Source organism: Trachurus japonicus, chromosome 12, assembly GCF_045865225.1.
Source record: "Trachurus japonicus isolate A0001 chromosome 12, Traja_1.0".
NCBI classification, from domain to species: Eukaryota; Metazoa; Chordata; class Actinopteri; order Carangiformes; family Carangidae; genus Trachurus; species Trachurus japonicus.
In genome coordinates this window covers 30,578,865-30,597,402 of record NC_140918.1, presented here as the reverse complement: position 1 = coordinate 30,597,402, position 18,538 = coordinate 30,578,865, and the positions used below count along the sequence as shown (strand labels likewise).

General features: G+C 38.7%; 1 protein-coding gene across 1 annotated transcript in view; it reads left to right on the top strand.

Annotated features, from left to right (window-relative positions):
* The window catches only part of LOC146977798 (uncharacterized), a 35,792-nt gene extending 22,428 nt beyond the window's left edge, over nt 1–13,364 (top strand). Inside the window, exons 8-23 of the mRNA XM_085794349.1 lie at nt 75–365; nt 1,497–1,595; nt 2,700–2,858; nt 2,967–3,074; nt 3,247–3,305; nt 3,698–3,845; nt 4,018–4,122; nt 4,435–4,587; nt 4,694–4,861; nt 5,599–5,772; nt 6,415–6,504; nt 6,593–6,676; nt 7,849–7,967; nt 9,463–9,571; nt 10,600–10,757; nt 11,174–13,364. Coding sequence (XP_085650475.1) covers nt 75–365; nt 1,497–1,595; nt 2,700–2,858; nt 2,967–3,074; nt 3,247–3,305; nt 3,698–3,845; nt 4,018–4,122; nt 4,435–4,587; nt 4,694–4,861; nt 5,599–5,772; nt 6,415–6,504; nt 6,593–6,676; nt 7,849–7,967; nt 9,463–9,571; nt 10,600–10,757; nt 11,174–11,300 — 2,151 coding nt within the window. The 3' untranslated portion in view covers nt 11,301–13,364. The remainder of the gene's footprint in view (nt 1–74; nt 366–1,496; nt 1,596–2,699; nt 2,859–2,966; nt 3,075–3,246; nt 3,306–3,697; nt 3,846–4,017; nt 4,123–4,434; nt 4,588–4,693; nt 4,862–5,598; nt 5,773–6,414; nt 6,505–6,592; nt 6,677–7,848; nt 7,968–9,462; nt 9,572–10,599; nt 10,758–11,173) is intronic.
* Nucleotides 13,365–18,538: the final 5,174 nt, after the last annotated feature.

Here is an 18,538-nt window from a genome sequence, read left to right as displayed (position 1 = left end):
TACATATACGTTGTCGCAGATGTATCCAGGATTATTTCATCCCCATATCCTCACTTTCTGCTCTTCTTCTCCAGGAGTCTGACTTTGATTCAAGCAAGCGGCCGGACAGCCCATCAGAGGACGAGCCTTCCACACCCAGATCTGTGTCGACCAGCCAGAACCCCAAATATCAGCTGTTCCTCAACCATGAGATGAAGACCAACGGAGTGAGTGGCAAGGAGGCAAATGGCCCAGTCAGCAGTGGGTCATCTGCAGACTACAGCCCAAGGATGGCCCGATGGGAGAGCACCCGGCTGGGGATGAACCATTACCGAGGCTCCCTGGAGTCCCTGGCCTCCCGGGACGGGGACAGTATGTCTGACAGGGTGAGTGAACTGGACCGTGGAGTCTGTGCATGTGTGATTGTGTGTCAGATCAGAGAATCTGGAGGTGAGAGATTATTCTGATCAGATGGAAGCACACAGTGCCATCTTCTGGATAACACACTGCTTTAAGTCCTGTTATGGACTTCAGAGATAACCATGTTTTATCTTTTATCCAGTGTCTTTCATTCCAAATCTAATTATAGCTAATTTAATCCACCATCATCATTATGTCACTGATGCAAAGTACTGTAAGATAATATTGGTATTGGTTCTATCTTTAATATTTCTACCACAAATATATCTTTATTGGTAAACATTTATAATACAGTTAAAATAATAAATGTCATCTGCATTCAAATAAAACATTTTTTTTACATTCTATTTATTGAACTACAAAACAGACATATTTCAAATATAACAATGTTCCCAAATAATGAAAGTTATTTTGATTAAAATTTTCAATTTTAAAATAAGGCTGAGAAACTCTTATTTGACAAAAGCCTTTTTTTTTTTTTTTTTTTAAGAAATCTAATATAATTAACTGGCACCTTAAACATAAAATTTCATGGGGCGTAAAGTGCCTCAGGAGGTTATGCAGGCAGCCCCGGTTCGAATCCTGCATTGGGCGGCCCTTTCCTGCATGTCATTCCCCCTCTCTCTGTCTCCCCATTTCCCGTCTCTCTCGACTGTTCTATCTAATAAAGGTGTGAAAAAAGCCAAAAACATAAAATAAAAAAATAACATCAAATTTTCACTATGTTTACTGTATGTATTTACTTGACTAACTCCACTGTATGTAACCACAACAGCTAATGATATAAAAAATATAATAATCCTCTTAAAGTGATAAATGCATCCATAACTGTTATGATAACATTTTTGTGATGCTTTTTACCCAGATGGTTTTAATTGATACATTTTCAATATATTTTGAATATTAATTTAGAAACTGAATATTGCAGTGTAAAGATCTGAGAATGATCTCCTGTTTTATATTGGAGTAAGAACACAGCTTATTTCAATAAAGTGACAGTCACAGCTACAGTACAGATGCACCTCTGAGCTTGTTGTCAGGTGAATTGTCCGCTCCCCCTCTCTCCTCTTACATCAGCCTGTGTTGTTTGCTTGCAGCTCAGTGTTGCTGATAGCCCCCCCAGAGTGTTCAACAGTCCATACTCCACAGCCGCCTCCATGGATTTCAACCCCATGTCTCGAATGTCAGATTTCAAGGTTTGCAACTCTTTCTTATCAGCAGTGATGAAACACTCAGTACTAAGTACTCATTATTTCAAGGGTTATACTGTGGTTACTTCATTTTCAGGTGAAGATTATACATGAAGATGAAAAACTGACAGCAGTCTGACAAATATGTTTGTCTTGCATTGCTTTTTGTAAAGAAAAGATTAAAGATAAACATTATCAGAATTAAATTAAATTTCGTATTTGATTGATTGATCATTTCATATGCTCAGATTTATCTGGTGACCTTTAGGAGCTTGACACAGTCTAGTTTTTATTAGCAAAAATCAAATATGTCTTTCATACGTATTTCACTGAAGTGGAATCACATCCGCATACAAATGAAAGCTTTCTCGTACCTTAGAATGAGTTGTTACAAGTCGTTACAAATACATAAGTGGGCGACGCACCGAACCGAGGCGGCCATGTTGTATCGCCATTTTTTACGTTGAGTGTCAGCGTGACCGTAGGTAACCACGGAAACTCAGCGGAGCTGTCGGCTCAGGGAGAAAGTTTTCCAGGTAGCGCCTGTTAAAACTGTCACCACTGTGTAGTGTGAGGAAGGACGGAGGCACTGATGTTGCATTCAGGTGCAGTCAGGCAGACGGCCGTCGGCAAACCAACCGGATGTCATTTTACTCCACGAGAGAAAGATGGTAAAACATGGGTCAGGTAAACAATACGACATCACCATGACAACATATTGTCACGCCTGTATTGTTTTGCCTCGTGCTGGCGGATCACTTGTTTACATAGAGGCTTGTTTATCCTGTTACATGCAGCGTCTGTTGTCTGTCTGACGTCTGCCTGATTTCAGGTGAATGCAACATCAAGAATACGTTCAGATATGCAACCGCACCGCTAGATGGGGGGAATTCCTACACATTATACCTTTAAAGCTACAGTCACAGGGGGCCTACTATGTCTGCACAATATTCCTCTTGTTGCATTATCACTGCTTATTACTAGTTATAAATGTATTATTGATAGTTCATATAAAAACCTTTCAAATACTTTCAGATATTAAATTAAATTACGTTTGTGAGAGCTGAGTCCAGGTTAGTGACTCTCCTCTGTGTCTCTCTCTCTGCTCAGGGTGGACTGTCTCCTGCCACCTCAGAGATGAACCTGTTCAGAAGCACCAGTCCAGTGGCAGCGGGCATCTCCCCCCCCACCACCGCCCTCAACTCCCCCCGACATCGATTCTCCACCTACGACTCTCTGGTGAAGAGGAGGGCCGGGGTCAATAACACTGTACGTTTTACTGACACTTCCACATGTGACATATACGCACACCCACACACACACACACACACACACACACCATGCTGTGTTTTCATGTTCAAATGATGTGTGTTTCAGCAGCAAGTGATGCCCGGGCACTACAGCATGCGCTCTGCCACTCTGGGGGGCCCTAATAAAAAAGACTACATAGAAGAACTGACCAAACAGCTGGATGGCTGCCAGAAGGTACAGTAGGCCTCATCACTGTTGGATGGATGCCAGATAAAAAAAACAGCATTAAAACCACATTTTACCTAAGTGCACTGAAGCCAGAATGTCTGTTGCATGAGGAGGGTTGGTGCTGTCCCAGTCTTTGATCGTCTAACAGTATTTTTAATGGCGTGTGTCTTCTCTGCAGCGTAACCAGTTCCTGGAAGCAGAGAGTGTGGAGATGGACAAAGAGAGGAATCAGATCAGGTCGGTATTTTTTTTTATTTCTTCAAAGTTTTGTCCCCTGTTGAACTTATTTGTCTTCTTGTTAGGAAAACAGAAACTTGATACATGCTGAGTATGTAGGTTTTTGTGATGTGGTCACTACTGTAAATTGGTGAATGTGGTTGTGTGTGACATGTTTTTAAACTTCAATCAGAGGAAATTTGGAAATGTTTGGAACAAAGCTGTTGGCCTGGTATTAAGTTGATCTGCAAAGAATTTGTATTCAGATAATAAAGGATGAGACAAGGAAAGGAATAGTATAAGTGAGGAACAAAGTGGACCAAAAAAACAGCTTTTTGCAGTTTTTTTGGTCAAAATAACATTCAAGTTGGGCAAGTAGGCTAACTCATAGCTTTTTGTGTCTCTGTGTGAAGGCTGGAGATGCGCAATCTTCTGGTGAACAGAGAGGATCTGCTGAGGACCAACAGCCAGCTCAACAACGAGCTGAAGAGGATGAGGGAGCAGATGATAGAGATGGATAAACAGACCCAGGCCATGGGAGAGAAATACAGAGAGATGGAGGTATGTCTATCTATCTATCTATCTATCTATCTATCTATCTATCTATCTATCTATCTATCTATCTATCTATCTATCTATCTATCTATCTATCTATCTATCTATCTATCTATCTATCTATCTATCTCTGTCAAACAGATTAGATCCATAATGAGTCTTGTGTTGCCTTGTGCAGATAGAGGTGAAGCAGGCTCGTGACGTGATGGTGGAGGCCAACACACAGGAATACGCCTTCAACTACCTGCAGCAGTCCCTCAAAAACAAGATTCAGGATGCTGAGGTAAACATCTCCACAGAGCAGCAGCAAACATCCCATCGTAGAACACATGCCTTTTTCACATACTGTAGGATCTGAAAACTAGATGTTGTGTTTAAATCTCTGTGTGACAAATTGTATAATATTACTGATGGAGGAGAATGTGAATTATTAATATCCGTCAGGTCGCACATGAGAGGATGGAGTATTCTCAAAATGTTTTTTTTTTGGTGGGTTCAGTTAGTTTTGGGAATCTCCATCAACACACATGTTGTCTTAGTCTTAGGAGGCTTTGGAGGCTCTGAACCGTGTGTGTGTTGTGTGTGTTGTGTGCAGGAGAACCTGGAGAAGCAGATGCAGCACTCTAAGACTCTTTCTGACAAGCTGTGGCTGGCAGAGCGACAGCTGGAGGAGCTGGAGGTGGACAAAGACACCAAGTCAAAGAGGACGTCTGAACTCAACAGCAACATCCAGAGACTGGAGACAGAGGTACAGAATCACTTTGGCTTTTTATTGTCAAACATTGGCTCATTGGCTTCATACTTAGTGCTGCTCTAGTTACAGTACAGTAATGTGTAACATCCTCTGTTTCCAGCTGGCCGAGGCCATAAAGAGCTCCACACAGGCTGCAGCAGAGATGAGCCTGCAGCTGAAGCTGCGTGAGGATGCCCAGGTCAGGGTGGAGGAGCTGGAGGAGTCTCTGCTGGAGAAGGACCAGGAGATGCAGAGACTGGAGGTCCTCGTCATCAAACTGCAGGGAGAGGTACAGTACAGCACTCCACCTGTCTGACACTCTGATGAACTTTGAGACATCAAAAAATCATGATACCATAACACAATTAAGCATGTTCAACATGCACCTGAAATTGAGGTTATTTGGTGCTATGTTGTTGGTGAGACACTACAGGTGAATTGGGTGAAATTTAAACTAACAGATATCACCATGACACTTCACTGTCACTCACACAAATACAAGTTTTGTCAAATTTTATGTATAAATATGTAAATAAGTTAATATCAAATTAAATTTGCATACATTTCCAGAACTGAAATCTGGAATAGTAATGGATAAAGCCACTTTGAAAATTCTTGTTTTATTTTGTTGACATACTAGAGGGGATTTTGGATATCTCTTTTTATCACTCTGTAAATGAGAAAATACTATCACCAGCCCTAAAAAATCCAATTTCGCCCTGTTTTTAGGAATACAATGTTATATAAATCAGGCTTTGAATCATACAGTATATCAACAATCCCCTCTGTAAAAACCTTCAGAATATATAGAAAGGGATCAAACTGGAAGGTTTGGTGTCTGTAAGTGCTGCTGAAGTGGAGGTTTCTAGCTCAGAGTCTGAGGAAAAACTCAAAATTGATCAGTGCATGAGAAAACAATGTTTTTGCCTGTAGTGTCTCACCTTAAATGATCAAACTAACTCAATTTTTGAAAAATATCCTAACAGCCTCATGATCTAATGCACGTCTTCCTATCTGTGTGTGCAGGTGTCTGGGAAGCTGATCGATAAGGAGCAGACACTAGAGGAGGAGATCCAGCTGAGAGAGAGGATCCAGCTGCAGTGTAAGCAGGCTGAGCGGACGGTGGAGGATCTCAGGATGGAGCTGCAGACCGCGTACCAGAGCAGAGACGACCTGTCCAAACAACTCAAGCAGGCCCAGGTACTGAGCACTAAAACCACAGCCCACTGGTTCTTCTTCAAAGGCTCCATCTTTTTTTTTAACAGCTGTATTTTAATTTTCTTTTATCCACTGTAAGAAAAAACACATGTAAATCAAGAAATCCTTGAAATAACTACATGAATAAACCTCAGCTACTGTATCATCAGTAAAAACACAGATGTATTGATTAGTATTCTCTATATTACCCACTATTCTGCTCGACTCTGTCATTTAAAATATTCTCTAAATAACTGCAGACTGGTAACTGAATACCTCCTCCTTTTTCATTCCAGATGAATTTATTCTTTTTATTTTTATTTATTTATTTTTTTTAGAATGCTTTATCCCTAAACGTTTCTGTTTATATGCATGACCTAATGATTCAAACAGAGATGTCCACCTAAATGAATCACTTGTGAAAACCATCAGTTTGGGGTTAATGCGGCATTAATTATGCAAATCCTGTTTTGCAATCACTGTGCTAATTCCATATAATCCCAAATATTCATCATGTCTCTATTTCTGAAGATACTTAATCTGTCCCATTTCCAAATAACCTGAGTGACAAACTGTTGTAGTCATGGGCACTGACCTGAAATCAGAAGCTAGCTGAACAAAGTTTTGCCTTTTTTTCTCTTTCAGGAGAAGCTAATTGACCTGGAGAGTGACCTGGAGGAGCTGCATGACAGTGAGCAGAGATGGGCGGCCAAACACAAGCGAGCTATTGAACAGGTAACCCCTAACCCTGAATGGAGGAATATGAAAATCTTTGCTAATCTGTTTATTAGTTATTGACACATGTTCTGTGTTTCTGTGGCAGATGGAGCAGCTGCAGCTCAAACTCATTCAGGAGAAAGATCTGAACGACGAGCTGGAGACGGAGAAGGTTGTCATGGAGAGACAGGTACTGTCTGCAGCGGTGTGAACTCTTGTCCCCATCCTGTCTTTTTCCTCCTGATGACATACGCAACATGTTCAACAGCCTGTCCTGGCCGATAGCATCTCACTGTAGCATCCAGTCAGTCCTGAGGATAACCTCCTTTTTAAAGGGATAGTTCACCAAAATTGAAATTATCATTATCTACTCACCTTCATGTCGACTAAGGGCTGGGAGAAGTTTCAGAGTTATCCGTGGCTTCTCTGAGTTACAGGGGGTCTCGGCATAGCAGTGCATGTCCATATAACGGTTGCAAATGGATACCAACTGTCTTCGTAACAAAAAGACACACCAACAAACATCCAAATACCTCAATGCTGCTCGTATGTAATGTCCGTCTTGTATTGAAGCCCCGAAATGCGAAATTGTCCCGAAAAAAATTAAATAAGTCTATATTTCAAGCTTCTCTTCCCAGTTCGTCAAATTTGGACGAACTGGGAAGAGGACAGACCCTGGTTCGTCCAAATTTGACAAACCGGGAAGAGGAGCTTCTGCTAAAAACAAGCTTGAAAAATAGACTTATTTAATTTTTTTCGGGACAATTTCGCATTTCGGGGCTTCAATACAAGACGGACATTACATACGAGCAGCATGGAGGTATTTGGATGTTTTTTGGTGTGTCTTTTTGTTACGAAGACAGTTGGTATCCATTTGCAACCGTTATATGGACACGCACTGCTACACTGAGACCCCCTGTAACTCAGAGAAGCCACGGAGGACTCTGAAACTTCTCCCAGCCCTTAGTCGACATGAGGGTGAGTAGATAATGAAATTTCAATTTTGGGTGAACTATCCCTTTAAACACAACAATGGCCAAAGTTAATTACATAGACAACCACCACCATAGACAAGAAACCACTCATTTTAATACACACATGATGTCAGCTCCCTCTAGTGGACAAAGAATGGACAAGGTCCCAAGTACATCATTTCATCAGAATGATCAGCCATGCTTCAGTCGGGCTGCGATAGCCTTTCTGTGTTACACTGATATATTTATACAGACAAGCTGTATGAATGTGCCTAGAGTTTATCAACAACACTGTTTAAAAAAATAAGGTACATGTAAATAATCAGCAGTGGAACATAAGGAAAGAGAGTTTATGCATGTAATGCTCCATCTCTTTGTGTGTTTGCAGCTTCGTGAGCTGCGTCTGGAGGTGGACGAGCTCCAGAGCTCCAGAGTCCAGGAGGACGTCATCTCCAGGGCCGAGAGCCGAGTCAAAGAGCTGGAGAACTCCCTGAGGGCCGAGGAGAGGTCAGTGTCCTGCTTTCTGTAAAAGAACAACATCATCCTGGTGGGAGTAGGGTTGCAAAGGGGCGGAACATTTCCGGTAAATTTCCAGAAACTTTCCATGGGAAGTTAAGATGGAGAATTTTGGAAATATTCCAAATTAGAAACTTTCCATGGGAATTATGGGAATTTATGGGAATTATTGGGAATTTATGGGAATTAACTGGAAATTGGGGGTAATTTAAACAAACTGTATCCAAACATGAATGTAAATATTTTGTTTTGTCATAAGCAGTCATCCATGCAAAATAATACAATTAAAATACATGACATTTCAACAGTGAAACTGCCACAACCTGCAGCCATTTTTACCAGTCGTAAGTAGGGATGTCACCATTATAGATTTTCTTACGTACGTACGATTATTGTCAGAGAAATAATCATGGTATTATGATTATCACGATTATTATGCATTAATTAATTTCACAACACTATTAATGTGTAAAATCAAATATAGTTAAAATATACATTACTAATTATAAAATATTTTAAATATCTGTTAAAATATGACCAATTATTAATCCGCCAGGGGAAGTGTCATCGATACCAAATGTTTAAAGGTGTACAGAAATGGCCGTTTGTCCCGTTTGTCGCGCCGAGTTGTCACGAGCTGCAACACGAGTTTACCCGAGTAAGGAAAATGAATTTGATTGGTCGTTATCGAGCGGGCGGGATATTCAAAGTTTGGGGCGAGCCCGAGCTCCGTGTGTGTGTGCGTGTCTCAGACGTTTGAATGACGGATTACGGATCCAATATCAGTGGCTAGTGAATCGTGTACAGGCTGACGTATAATCCGTGCGCCTGCATTATCCAATACGAAAAAAAAAACTACACTAAAATACACACTTTCATCACGGATTTACTCAAAAATAGAATTTTGCACAAAGTTTGGCCTACATCGTCTGATAGATGAGTTATTACACTAATTTTATGACCCAGAGTGGGCTCAAATTCAATTTTCTTTTCTGTACACCTTTAAGTTAATTTTAATCTTTTTTTAAAATTACAAATGACATTTAAATTCCTACCAATTCAATGCTACGTTAGGTAAATGGACCAGTATCTGTACATTTACCTTTACTTTGGAGCACATCTGTCGACAATTCATACTGTACATGATCTTTTTTTTTTGAAAGTGACGGTATTTAGGAAACTTTGCGATCAATTAATTTTAATACCGTTTAATACTGCGATTAATTGTGAAAACAAGTAATTGTGACATCCCTAGTCGTAAGAGAACAGCATGAAAAAACTCACTCACTCACATCTTTACAGCCGCAGCAATAAAAATGTCTGATAGCTGTGTAGATAGACTAGAGGAAAGCAGGACAAAAAAAAACATTAGTTTCAATTCAAACAAGTCCAACAGTGCAGCTCCAATTTTTGGTCAGACTTATTTGAAAAAGAATAAAGACCACAATGCTTTGCAGTTCAGTCAATTGTTGTGTACTTTGTGCAGGAATAAATCTGTCCTGACGAACACCATCAACAAACTTGAGAGGAGGATCAATGAGCTGAGTGATCAGATGGAGGAGGAGCACAGGGTAGCCACGGAGCAAAAAGACCTGGTGAGACACACACACACACACACACACAACCACACACACTTTACTCACACAAGACCAGTGAAGTGCTGCAGGACAGTCTGACCATGTGACAGGCAGATAACAACATTATTAGAGGAGTATACAGCAGACAGTAGTTACAGTATATTGTTTTGTTTTTTGGTTAACTTAATGCAAACTAAAACAAATGCAAAATTGGTTCGATAAAACACGTGTAAAAATCTGTTTAATTCATCGCTCTGTATTTGGGATCAGGTTTGCTTGCTTTATCTGATTTTTATCTGATTTTGTTAGTTTGATTTAGTTTTAGTTGCACTGCAGCATTGCTTTTTTAAAGGGATAGTTCAATATTTTGGCAAATTGGCCCATTGCCATAATCGCTATAGTCATAGCAGTAGGTTCTTTACCTTTAATTGTCGGTGCAAGCTATTTTTAGAACGGCGGAGCAGAGCCGTGAGCTGCTCAGAGCTACACTATGGAGGCCCATGGGATTTCTTGGTTTCCCTCATCAAACTCATCAAATACACAATCCAACAACTCCAAAACGCTCTGGTGGACAAGTTGTGACCTGCAATCTCCAAAGAAATAACTATTACAATGAACCGCAGGTTGCTGACCTCTGCTATAGGGATTATGGCAATGGGCCAATTTGCCAAAATGTTGAGCTATCTCTTTAACTGAAATATACATGCCTACCAAAGTATGATTCTTTCCCATTTTTAGGACATTCCTTGATTTGTGCCCAAAAGAGTTCTATTTTTTAGACATCCTTTTTAGGAGGTCTGTTCTTAACAGGCTGCTGTCTCTGGGTACATGTCCTTTTGTAGTAGTTCCTTTGGCTGTCTGGTCGGTGACATACCCAAGTCTCCAAACACAAACGAGGCTGTGCTGATGCAACACATGGCAGTGCCAGTGAAACTCACACAGACATAATGATGTCACATGATGGCTTGTGCTCCAAAGTGAATTTATTAGTCAGCCCCTCAAAGGAGAGGAGGAGAGGTTTTAATGACATGTGTCTGCTCCTCCAGATGACCCAGAGGATGCGCTCTCTGAAGCGTCAGCTCAATGAGGCGGAGGAAGAGACGAGCAGGAAGGACGCACAGTACCGCCACACCCAGAGAGAGCTGGCCGAGGAGAGGGAGACAAGTGGACGTCTGCAGAGACAGCTGCTGGACCTCCAGACAAAGTATATACACTCCACACACACCTACACTGCAAAAACTCTAAATCGTACCAAGAATATTTGTCTTATTTCTAGTCAAAACAAATCTAATTCTACTAAGAATAAGACTCATCACATAAAAAGTAGCTTGTTTTTAGACACTTTTTACTTGTTTCAAGCATATTTTCACTTGAAATAAGTAGAAAAATCTGATAGTGGAGCAAGTTTCTTATTACAAACACAAAAAACTTACTTTCATTGGCAGATTTTTCTACTTGTTTCAATTGAAAATTAGTTTGAAACAAGTGAAATTATCTAAAAACAAGTTACTTTTTAGGTAATGAGTCTTATTTTAAGTGGAAAGTGGATTAGTCTCAGTCACACATCTCCCCATCATTTCCAAAGACAAACCCAACATCTTCTGTGTGTCTTTCTAACAGGCGTACGGACACACTGACCATTCGTCAGACTCTGGATAACTTGAAGCTGGACCTCAGCATGGATGATGAAGATGAGGAGGAGGATCAGCCACTAAAAGAACAGACAGGCAGCGTCACCAAAGTCTAAACCACACCATCCATAAATACCATATTTAAAAGAGAGTGATTCTCTCACTCCAGGCAGAGCGATGTCAACTCTTTTCTGCAAAAACTCCTTCATGTTACCACATGCAAAATTCCACCAAGAGTTTTTCCATTATGTTTGTTGTCTCTCTTGTGATAAAACTTGAAATCATGAATAACATTTTACTGTAGTTCATTCTTCCTGTAATTTCCTGGAATTACAAAGACAACACATTGAACTTACATTGAATTAGCTGTGTTGAGTTTTATAAGCACTTGTCCATTTAAAGAAAGTTATTCTCTATTTCACAATGTACAATGAAGATGATACAATAATTTTAATTTATTATGCATTTATCACAAGTAACTTTAGACAGTGGTTTATAACGTACCTGCACTGCCTAATAACTCCAAAGGTCACACTTGCAATTGATTTGAAGTAATTATTTGGAAATGAAGTCTGATACTTGTTACAGATACTTGAATATTATGAAATCAAAGTACATAATAACTTCTTGAAAATGTCCTGAGAACACATGAACATGAAATGAATAAAACTCACAAAGAGCACCGTAGGGAGAAGCTCCTGGTGGACTCACTGTCACAACACTGCCAAGAAGCCAAATGCTTCTTATACTGTAATATGTTAAACATCTGCCTGTCTCTGTTTCCTAAAGATCCACTTCCAGGACATATAGTATATTGACACAAGCTGAACAGGTGACAGTCATGAGGTGGTTTGATGAAGGTGCCTTGAAGAAGAGGCACAACAGAAAGAACCGGTTAGAATCAGCTTTATACAGGCAGGGCTAAGCTTTGGAGTGTCAACCTAAAATGTGACAGACTTCAGTTTAATGAGTTTCTCTGACACTTTCTCATTGTTTGGTGGAGCTTTGCTGGCAGTTCTTCCATAAAGAGGCCTTGTCCATATTAGTTTTCAGTTTTACATATCACATTCTTCTGCAGTATTGGAACATATCCCACACTGGGTGCAAAGATATTACCTGGTAATGGCAAACAGCATGGAATAACAGAGGGATGTCTTTGGTTGTGATTGTAGATGATTCACACTCAAAACAAATTAAGATTATTTATATTGAATACTTTGTATGAGTGCTTATGTTGTTATGATTTGAAGATTACTGAGTTTTGTGTACATGCAGTTGCTGGTAGGGCAAAAAACTTCTTTTAGAAAATGACATGTTTGATTTTAGATTTCAGTTTAAGGTACTCACGGGGGTTTGCTGCTGTATTAATGTATTAAGATTTAAAGGATAAGATTGTTGGCGTCAACGAAGAAGGCCAAAATAAGATGACACACTTGCTGTTATGTGGATGATGATTGTATTTATCCAGATTCAGTCAAATGTAAATGTTTAAACGTGTAACAACCAAGGTATTTTATGTCTGAATGCGAGATGACTGTTGATGCAAAATGTGGAAGAGGGAAACAACACAAACATGTTTATTGTTTTTAGCTATGTGTTTTTCTTCACCATGTTCTCTATGTTCTTGTTTTGGATGAAATAACTTTTTTTCCAAAGGAAAATAAGGGCAGACAGAAATAAACAGGACTGGTTCGTTGGATTCAAATCATCAGCAGAACATGAGGCTCATTCCCTGGTTTAATTCTCAGATCTTGATTATGGCCAGTCCTGTTACAACACACTCGTGCATGTTCTCTGTTTGTATTTTTTGTGTCTGTTAAAATCACATGAAGCTACAGTTATGATACTCTTTGGATCTTTATGTTTACAAATGCTGCATTTTGCTTTTTGGAAAGAGGAGCATAAATCAAAGTTTTCTCTATGAAAGAGTTTCATGTCTTTGAGCTGTTGGGAATAATTGCTTCAGTGTCACTAGTGTTATCTCGTTAAAAAAAAAGTGGCAGTGCCTACATATATATGTAAAAAGAAAAGAAATGCATTCACATATTTTTGTACTACACTTCACATTCACTAGTTCTACTGTTCTCTACTGGGTATTTATTTTTGTTTTTCATATTCTCTCTTTTGGTGAGAAGTGCAAATGCAAAGGGCAAATAAACTCTTCTCTGCTGTGAATTCTACCGTGTGTCTTTGTTTAATGAGAAAATCTCTTTAATAGAAGCTATCTGTAAGTTTTGCTATTGCTACATAACTAATGTTAGGTTACCAGTCTTGAAGAAATGTAAGTTCAGCATCAAACTTCATTGGATTTTGCTTCTTTAGGAAAAAAAAAGTGCCATCACCAACAATGAACCCATAAGAACCCAGACCCATTTCTCCTTTAAAGCAGAAGTAAGCGATCCGGTCATTTTGGCTAACTTCGTGTCAGCTGATGGAGTTAGCAGTCCCCGCCCTCGTCCCTACGTCACCACATTCACGTGCATCCCTTGGCTGCACACACAGAGAGGACTGCCCCTTTATGCCGTTCTCTCTCCTCATTGGATAAAGGTTGTAGGATACAAGGAAAGTTTTCTCCTCGGCTTACAGCAGAGCAGAGTGACTGACAGACCCGTGTTTCAGACCAAACACTCTATATAAGTGATTGCTGTCGAAAGATAGAACTATTTAAGACTTATATTAACACAAAAATTCTGCTTACTTCTGCTTTAAGGAAAATTATGGGAGATATAAAACTGATCAAATTTAAATATATATTAAATACCACATGACACAGTAGGCTGTGTGTCACTACCCCTAGTATCTGAGATCTGTAATGTTAACATACTGTATATATGTATATCATATCATATTTGAGGCCTTCTCAACAATATACAGCTGATAGAGTTGCAAGAAAAGTGAGCAGGAAATTAATAGAAAAGAATACTGTACATAGTGCAATATGTTTTGTATGATTAGCACCATCTGTTATGCCAGTTTAGCCTACAATAGGTCCAAATGAACCAACATTTGAAGCAATTTCTCTCCTCAGTGAAGCAAAGCTGCACATCACATTTCTCACAGAGGGTGGTACTACAGTACAGCAGTTGCATTGACTTGACAGAACCATGATGCTTCACATCTTTCACACACCAATGTCCAACTCTATTACTGCAAAGATCATCTGGAACTCCAACACAATCTCTGCATCAATAGAACAACTGTGCCCCGGCCCTTCACTCTGGACCAGTAGGTGAGTGAGTATTGTGAATGATTTTTCTTCAACAACACACAAAATGTTTGAAGTGAACAACAAGCAACAGACTCCAAAGTTATAGTACTAATTCATCTTTAATCAGCTGTCAGATTTCACAATTCCTGGATAAATTTACTGCAAAGTCATCATCTATAACAAATGCTTCCGCTAGATAAAATGCAAACAACTGACTGCAAATATACTCATCAAAACATACATGTTCAGTTCCAGTTTTTAACACTTTTAAAATTGTCTGTTTTCACATTTTACAATTGTCTTGAGCAAATATATCTTGACATTTCTACTTAAACTGGACAATTTGGTTTCTTTGTCAAAAATAAGTAATAAATCTACACGTGAAAAGTGACAAAAGAAATACAAGCAAAGTAAAGTAAAGTGGGGGAAAATTTGAAATATGATCTGATAGTAACCATTACAGCAAGGCATTCCTGTACTGAGGGTAGTGAAGGTTTTACTATTTCATCTATTTTTTATTTTAATCCATTCATTGTATAACAATGGCATCCTATCAACATTTCATGGTTTCCTGTTTGTCAGTAACTTATATATAAATGTAATACATGCTAACAAAGTGTGTCCATGTGTTCTAAAATATTAGCTTGTGACTTGTCATTATTAACGTACTAGCCAGGCTCCTTCCAGCTCAATGTTAGCTCGCATGTGAAACTAAAGTAGCCTAGTACAGACGACTAGCATGCTAAGGCTACAGGGGAAACACTGGAACTACTGGGACTAATCATGTATGAGCAGTCGGTAAAGCTATTTAGTACAGCATGAGATATGTTTTACTACTGTCTTACTATTCTTGCTCCATGCCAATGCAACCTAGGCCTACTTAAAATTAAAATGCATTCTCTACAGTCTTGACTTGTTAATAAAACTCTGCTCATAAAGCTGGATAAATAATGTTGTAAAGTTTCGTAAAATAATGTCAGAGTTGTAGAGGATAGGTCTGCGAGGAAATACCAGAGAAATGAGAGAAAGAACCATGATAGTAAGTAAAGAAGTAAAATGACTTGTTTGTTCTTTTGTCAGGTGTTTATATTTCACTTATCTGAAAATGAAATGCATACATTAATTCTGCCCTACAAAGGCAAAGTGCAGTATCTGCATTTTTTCTTTTTCTTTTTTGACCAATCAAAAGTGTGGCATATTCTCTTCAATCTGGTAGAATTTGATATTGGTACTGCTAGAATTTCCAGAGTTATTGGGCTTTTTATTTTGGTGTCCATCCAAAAAAGCACTGTGAAACCAAGGCAAAGTACTGTACTCCCTACATTCTATACTTTACTCTATAATTCCATTGGAGTAAAACCAAGGCAAAGTGCCGTATCTGCACCAAAACCAAAGCAAAAGTGCAGTATCTGCCATAGAACTGTCAAAATTGGTCAGAAAGACAAACTACAAAATACATTTAATTCAGTCCACCTTTATCTAATCAATTATAGACTTAGTAGTTATTCATAATTTGATGCTTAAACCTGACAATGAAAAACACAAAAAGCTGTTTTTCTCAGTTTGGCATTTTTACAGATACTGCACTTTGCCTTTGTAGGGCAGTATTGTAGAGTTGCTTGGTAACCAGAGAAACAGGTGTTACAGCAAAGCAGCTCTTCAATGGTATGGCAGTGTATTTGATGTTACATTTTTGCCATTTGTATATTTAAATATAGACATCCTGCATATCTCCAAACTGATATGAGAAATACATTAATTCTCTGACTTTGTATGTTTTATATGTAGGCTATATATTTTGGAAGTAGCCTATGTAGCTCAGGGGTGGCTTTGCTGTTACCACACCTCACCAACCTATAGGAACGCCTTGCCGTAACTGCTATCAGACTCCTCCAGAGAGTTTTGACAATCAAAGTTCAAACTCTTTTTTTTTCTCTCCTTAAAAAACAGCGTTGACCATTTGCATCACATCAAAGCAGAGTTCTTTGCAGCAAAACCCAAAGGGTAAAAACAAACAGATTTATTTGCAGCTCTGACATCAGAAACACTAAACGCATCACAGGTCATTCCATTCTTGTGGTGTCAAACATGCGAACAGTGCAACAAACCCAACAAACACACAGGCATCGATACACACAGTGAAAACTGAACAAACGTGTACAAACCGCAGGCATCAGAGAGAATTCACACACAGAGGATATCCAAAAATAAAAGCTCTTAGAGGTACTTGGATTGATTAGTTGTTTGGATATACTGAGCACGAAAACAACATAACGACTTCTGCTCTCTTTTGCCTCTGTTTTGTTATCTATAATTAATAATGCATTAAAATATTAAGTAGCTCACACACTTTACAGAGGATCAGACAGAAGAGTTAACAGGCACAACATGTCTCTTCTGTGTAAACTTTCAAAGTGAATTCAAAAACTACATTAAAGACTGAGAAGGTTTATGAAAGAGATGCTTTCAGAAAACCATGATTTAAGACAGTGAAGTATATAAGACATAAGACACAACTGTGGCACAACTGAATAATAGATTTAAGAAAAAAGGAGAAAGAGATTTAAAAAAAAAAAAAAAAAAAAAAGATGAGACGAAAACATAATCAGGAAGTCTCTGATAAAAGCTAGCAGACTGGTTCAAGAGATTGTCATGGTTACAGGGGGTTGGTCCGAGATGTTGAGATCCTCCAGATTTTCCTTCTGACTTTTTTGGAAAATCTCAAATAGGAAAATCATTTCCAATCATACCTATTAATTTGGTAGCCTACTGTTTATGCATCAGTTGATTTTGTCTCTGTGCTTTATTTGTTCTAATCTGTTGGGTATATATCAAGATTCATTTGAATGTAATGTCATTTGTCTTAACAACACAACATTAAATGAGTTGCCAGTCATCCTGATCAGTAAGACTGCATGACATTTAAGGCCCTTAAATTATTGACCTGTCAATTAATGTAAAAATAAAAATAAAAATAAATTAAGAATGTAGAAACCTGACAAGTGACTTAAATAAATCAATTTTGATCATTATTTATATTAATAATGATTATAAGATTAAAAGACATAAATCTGCATTGGTCAATATTAATAAAACGTATATAATAATAATATAATAATAATGGATGACATTACTATGTGTAATTTGAAAGGTGACACTTGTAGTCAACCCACAGAAAACTATGCAGCATGTTACGGAGCTTTTTTAGCCTCTTTAAGCTCATTGTTTTGGTTTTACTGCATGTCATCAAACAGCAGCAGGCAGAAAACAAGCTCAAATAAACCCACCGTGCTCCACCTGCCCAGCATCAAACACCATACAGACAAGGTTAGAGGACGGAATCAAAATCATTTCAATTGGACACAGCCAAGCTCAGTGGAATCTGCTTTGAGTACAGCATTGTGGGTAAGTTCATTCAACTGTGTCAGTGATATCAAACTTAGGCTTGGTACAGTATAGAGCTGTTTGCTGTGGAAGTAGGGAGATGTTTTATGGTGGTAATGTGACAATATTCCACTTTGATTTCATTTGCAGCTTCACCACCTAAGACTTACTGTAATGACGTGATTTTACTTAAATATCACTTGCTATATTATATATTATGAAATGAAAGCTGCAGCAAAAGAAACAACAAAACCTTCAGCAAGGTGCAGTGTTAGAATAATGTATAGAAAAAATATATAAAGGGGCTATTATAACCTGTACACAATGATTACACACATAGAACCATAATAAAACATCATATGATTGGCTGAAACAGTGCAAACAAACCTACAGAGACAGAATCATCTGGGAACATGATGACTATAATGCTGCTGAACATGTGGAGTTATGATGTGAACCAGCTCTTTCTGTCAGTTTTCATTAGTTTTTCATATGGCACTGAGATCAGCTGTTGGCAGACCAACCTACCATACTTTTAATAACATGTTTCATTCTTGTGCACCTCAACTAGTCTCACTATTTTTCATGAAGTAAGGCAGATCAGGGTGTTAGTTGATAAGAGGAGAAATGCTGAGTTGCAGTTGAATCGAGACCATCAGCTGATGCAGATTTTTGACACTTGACACAAACACCTGTATTTTCATGGTAAATTTCCATCTAAATGGCTTGTGAAGACTGATGAAGACTGTGTGTGTGCGTGTG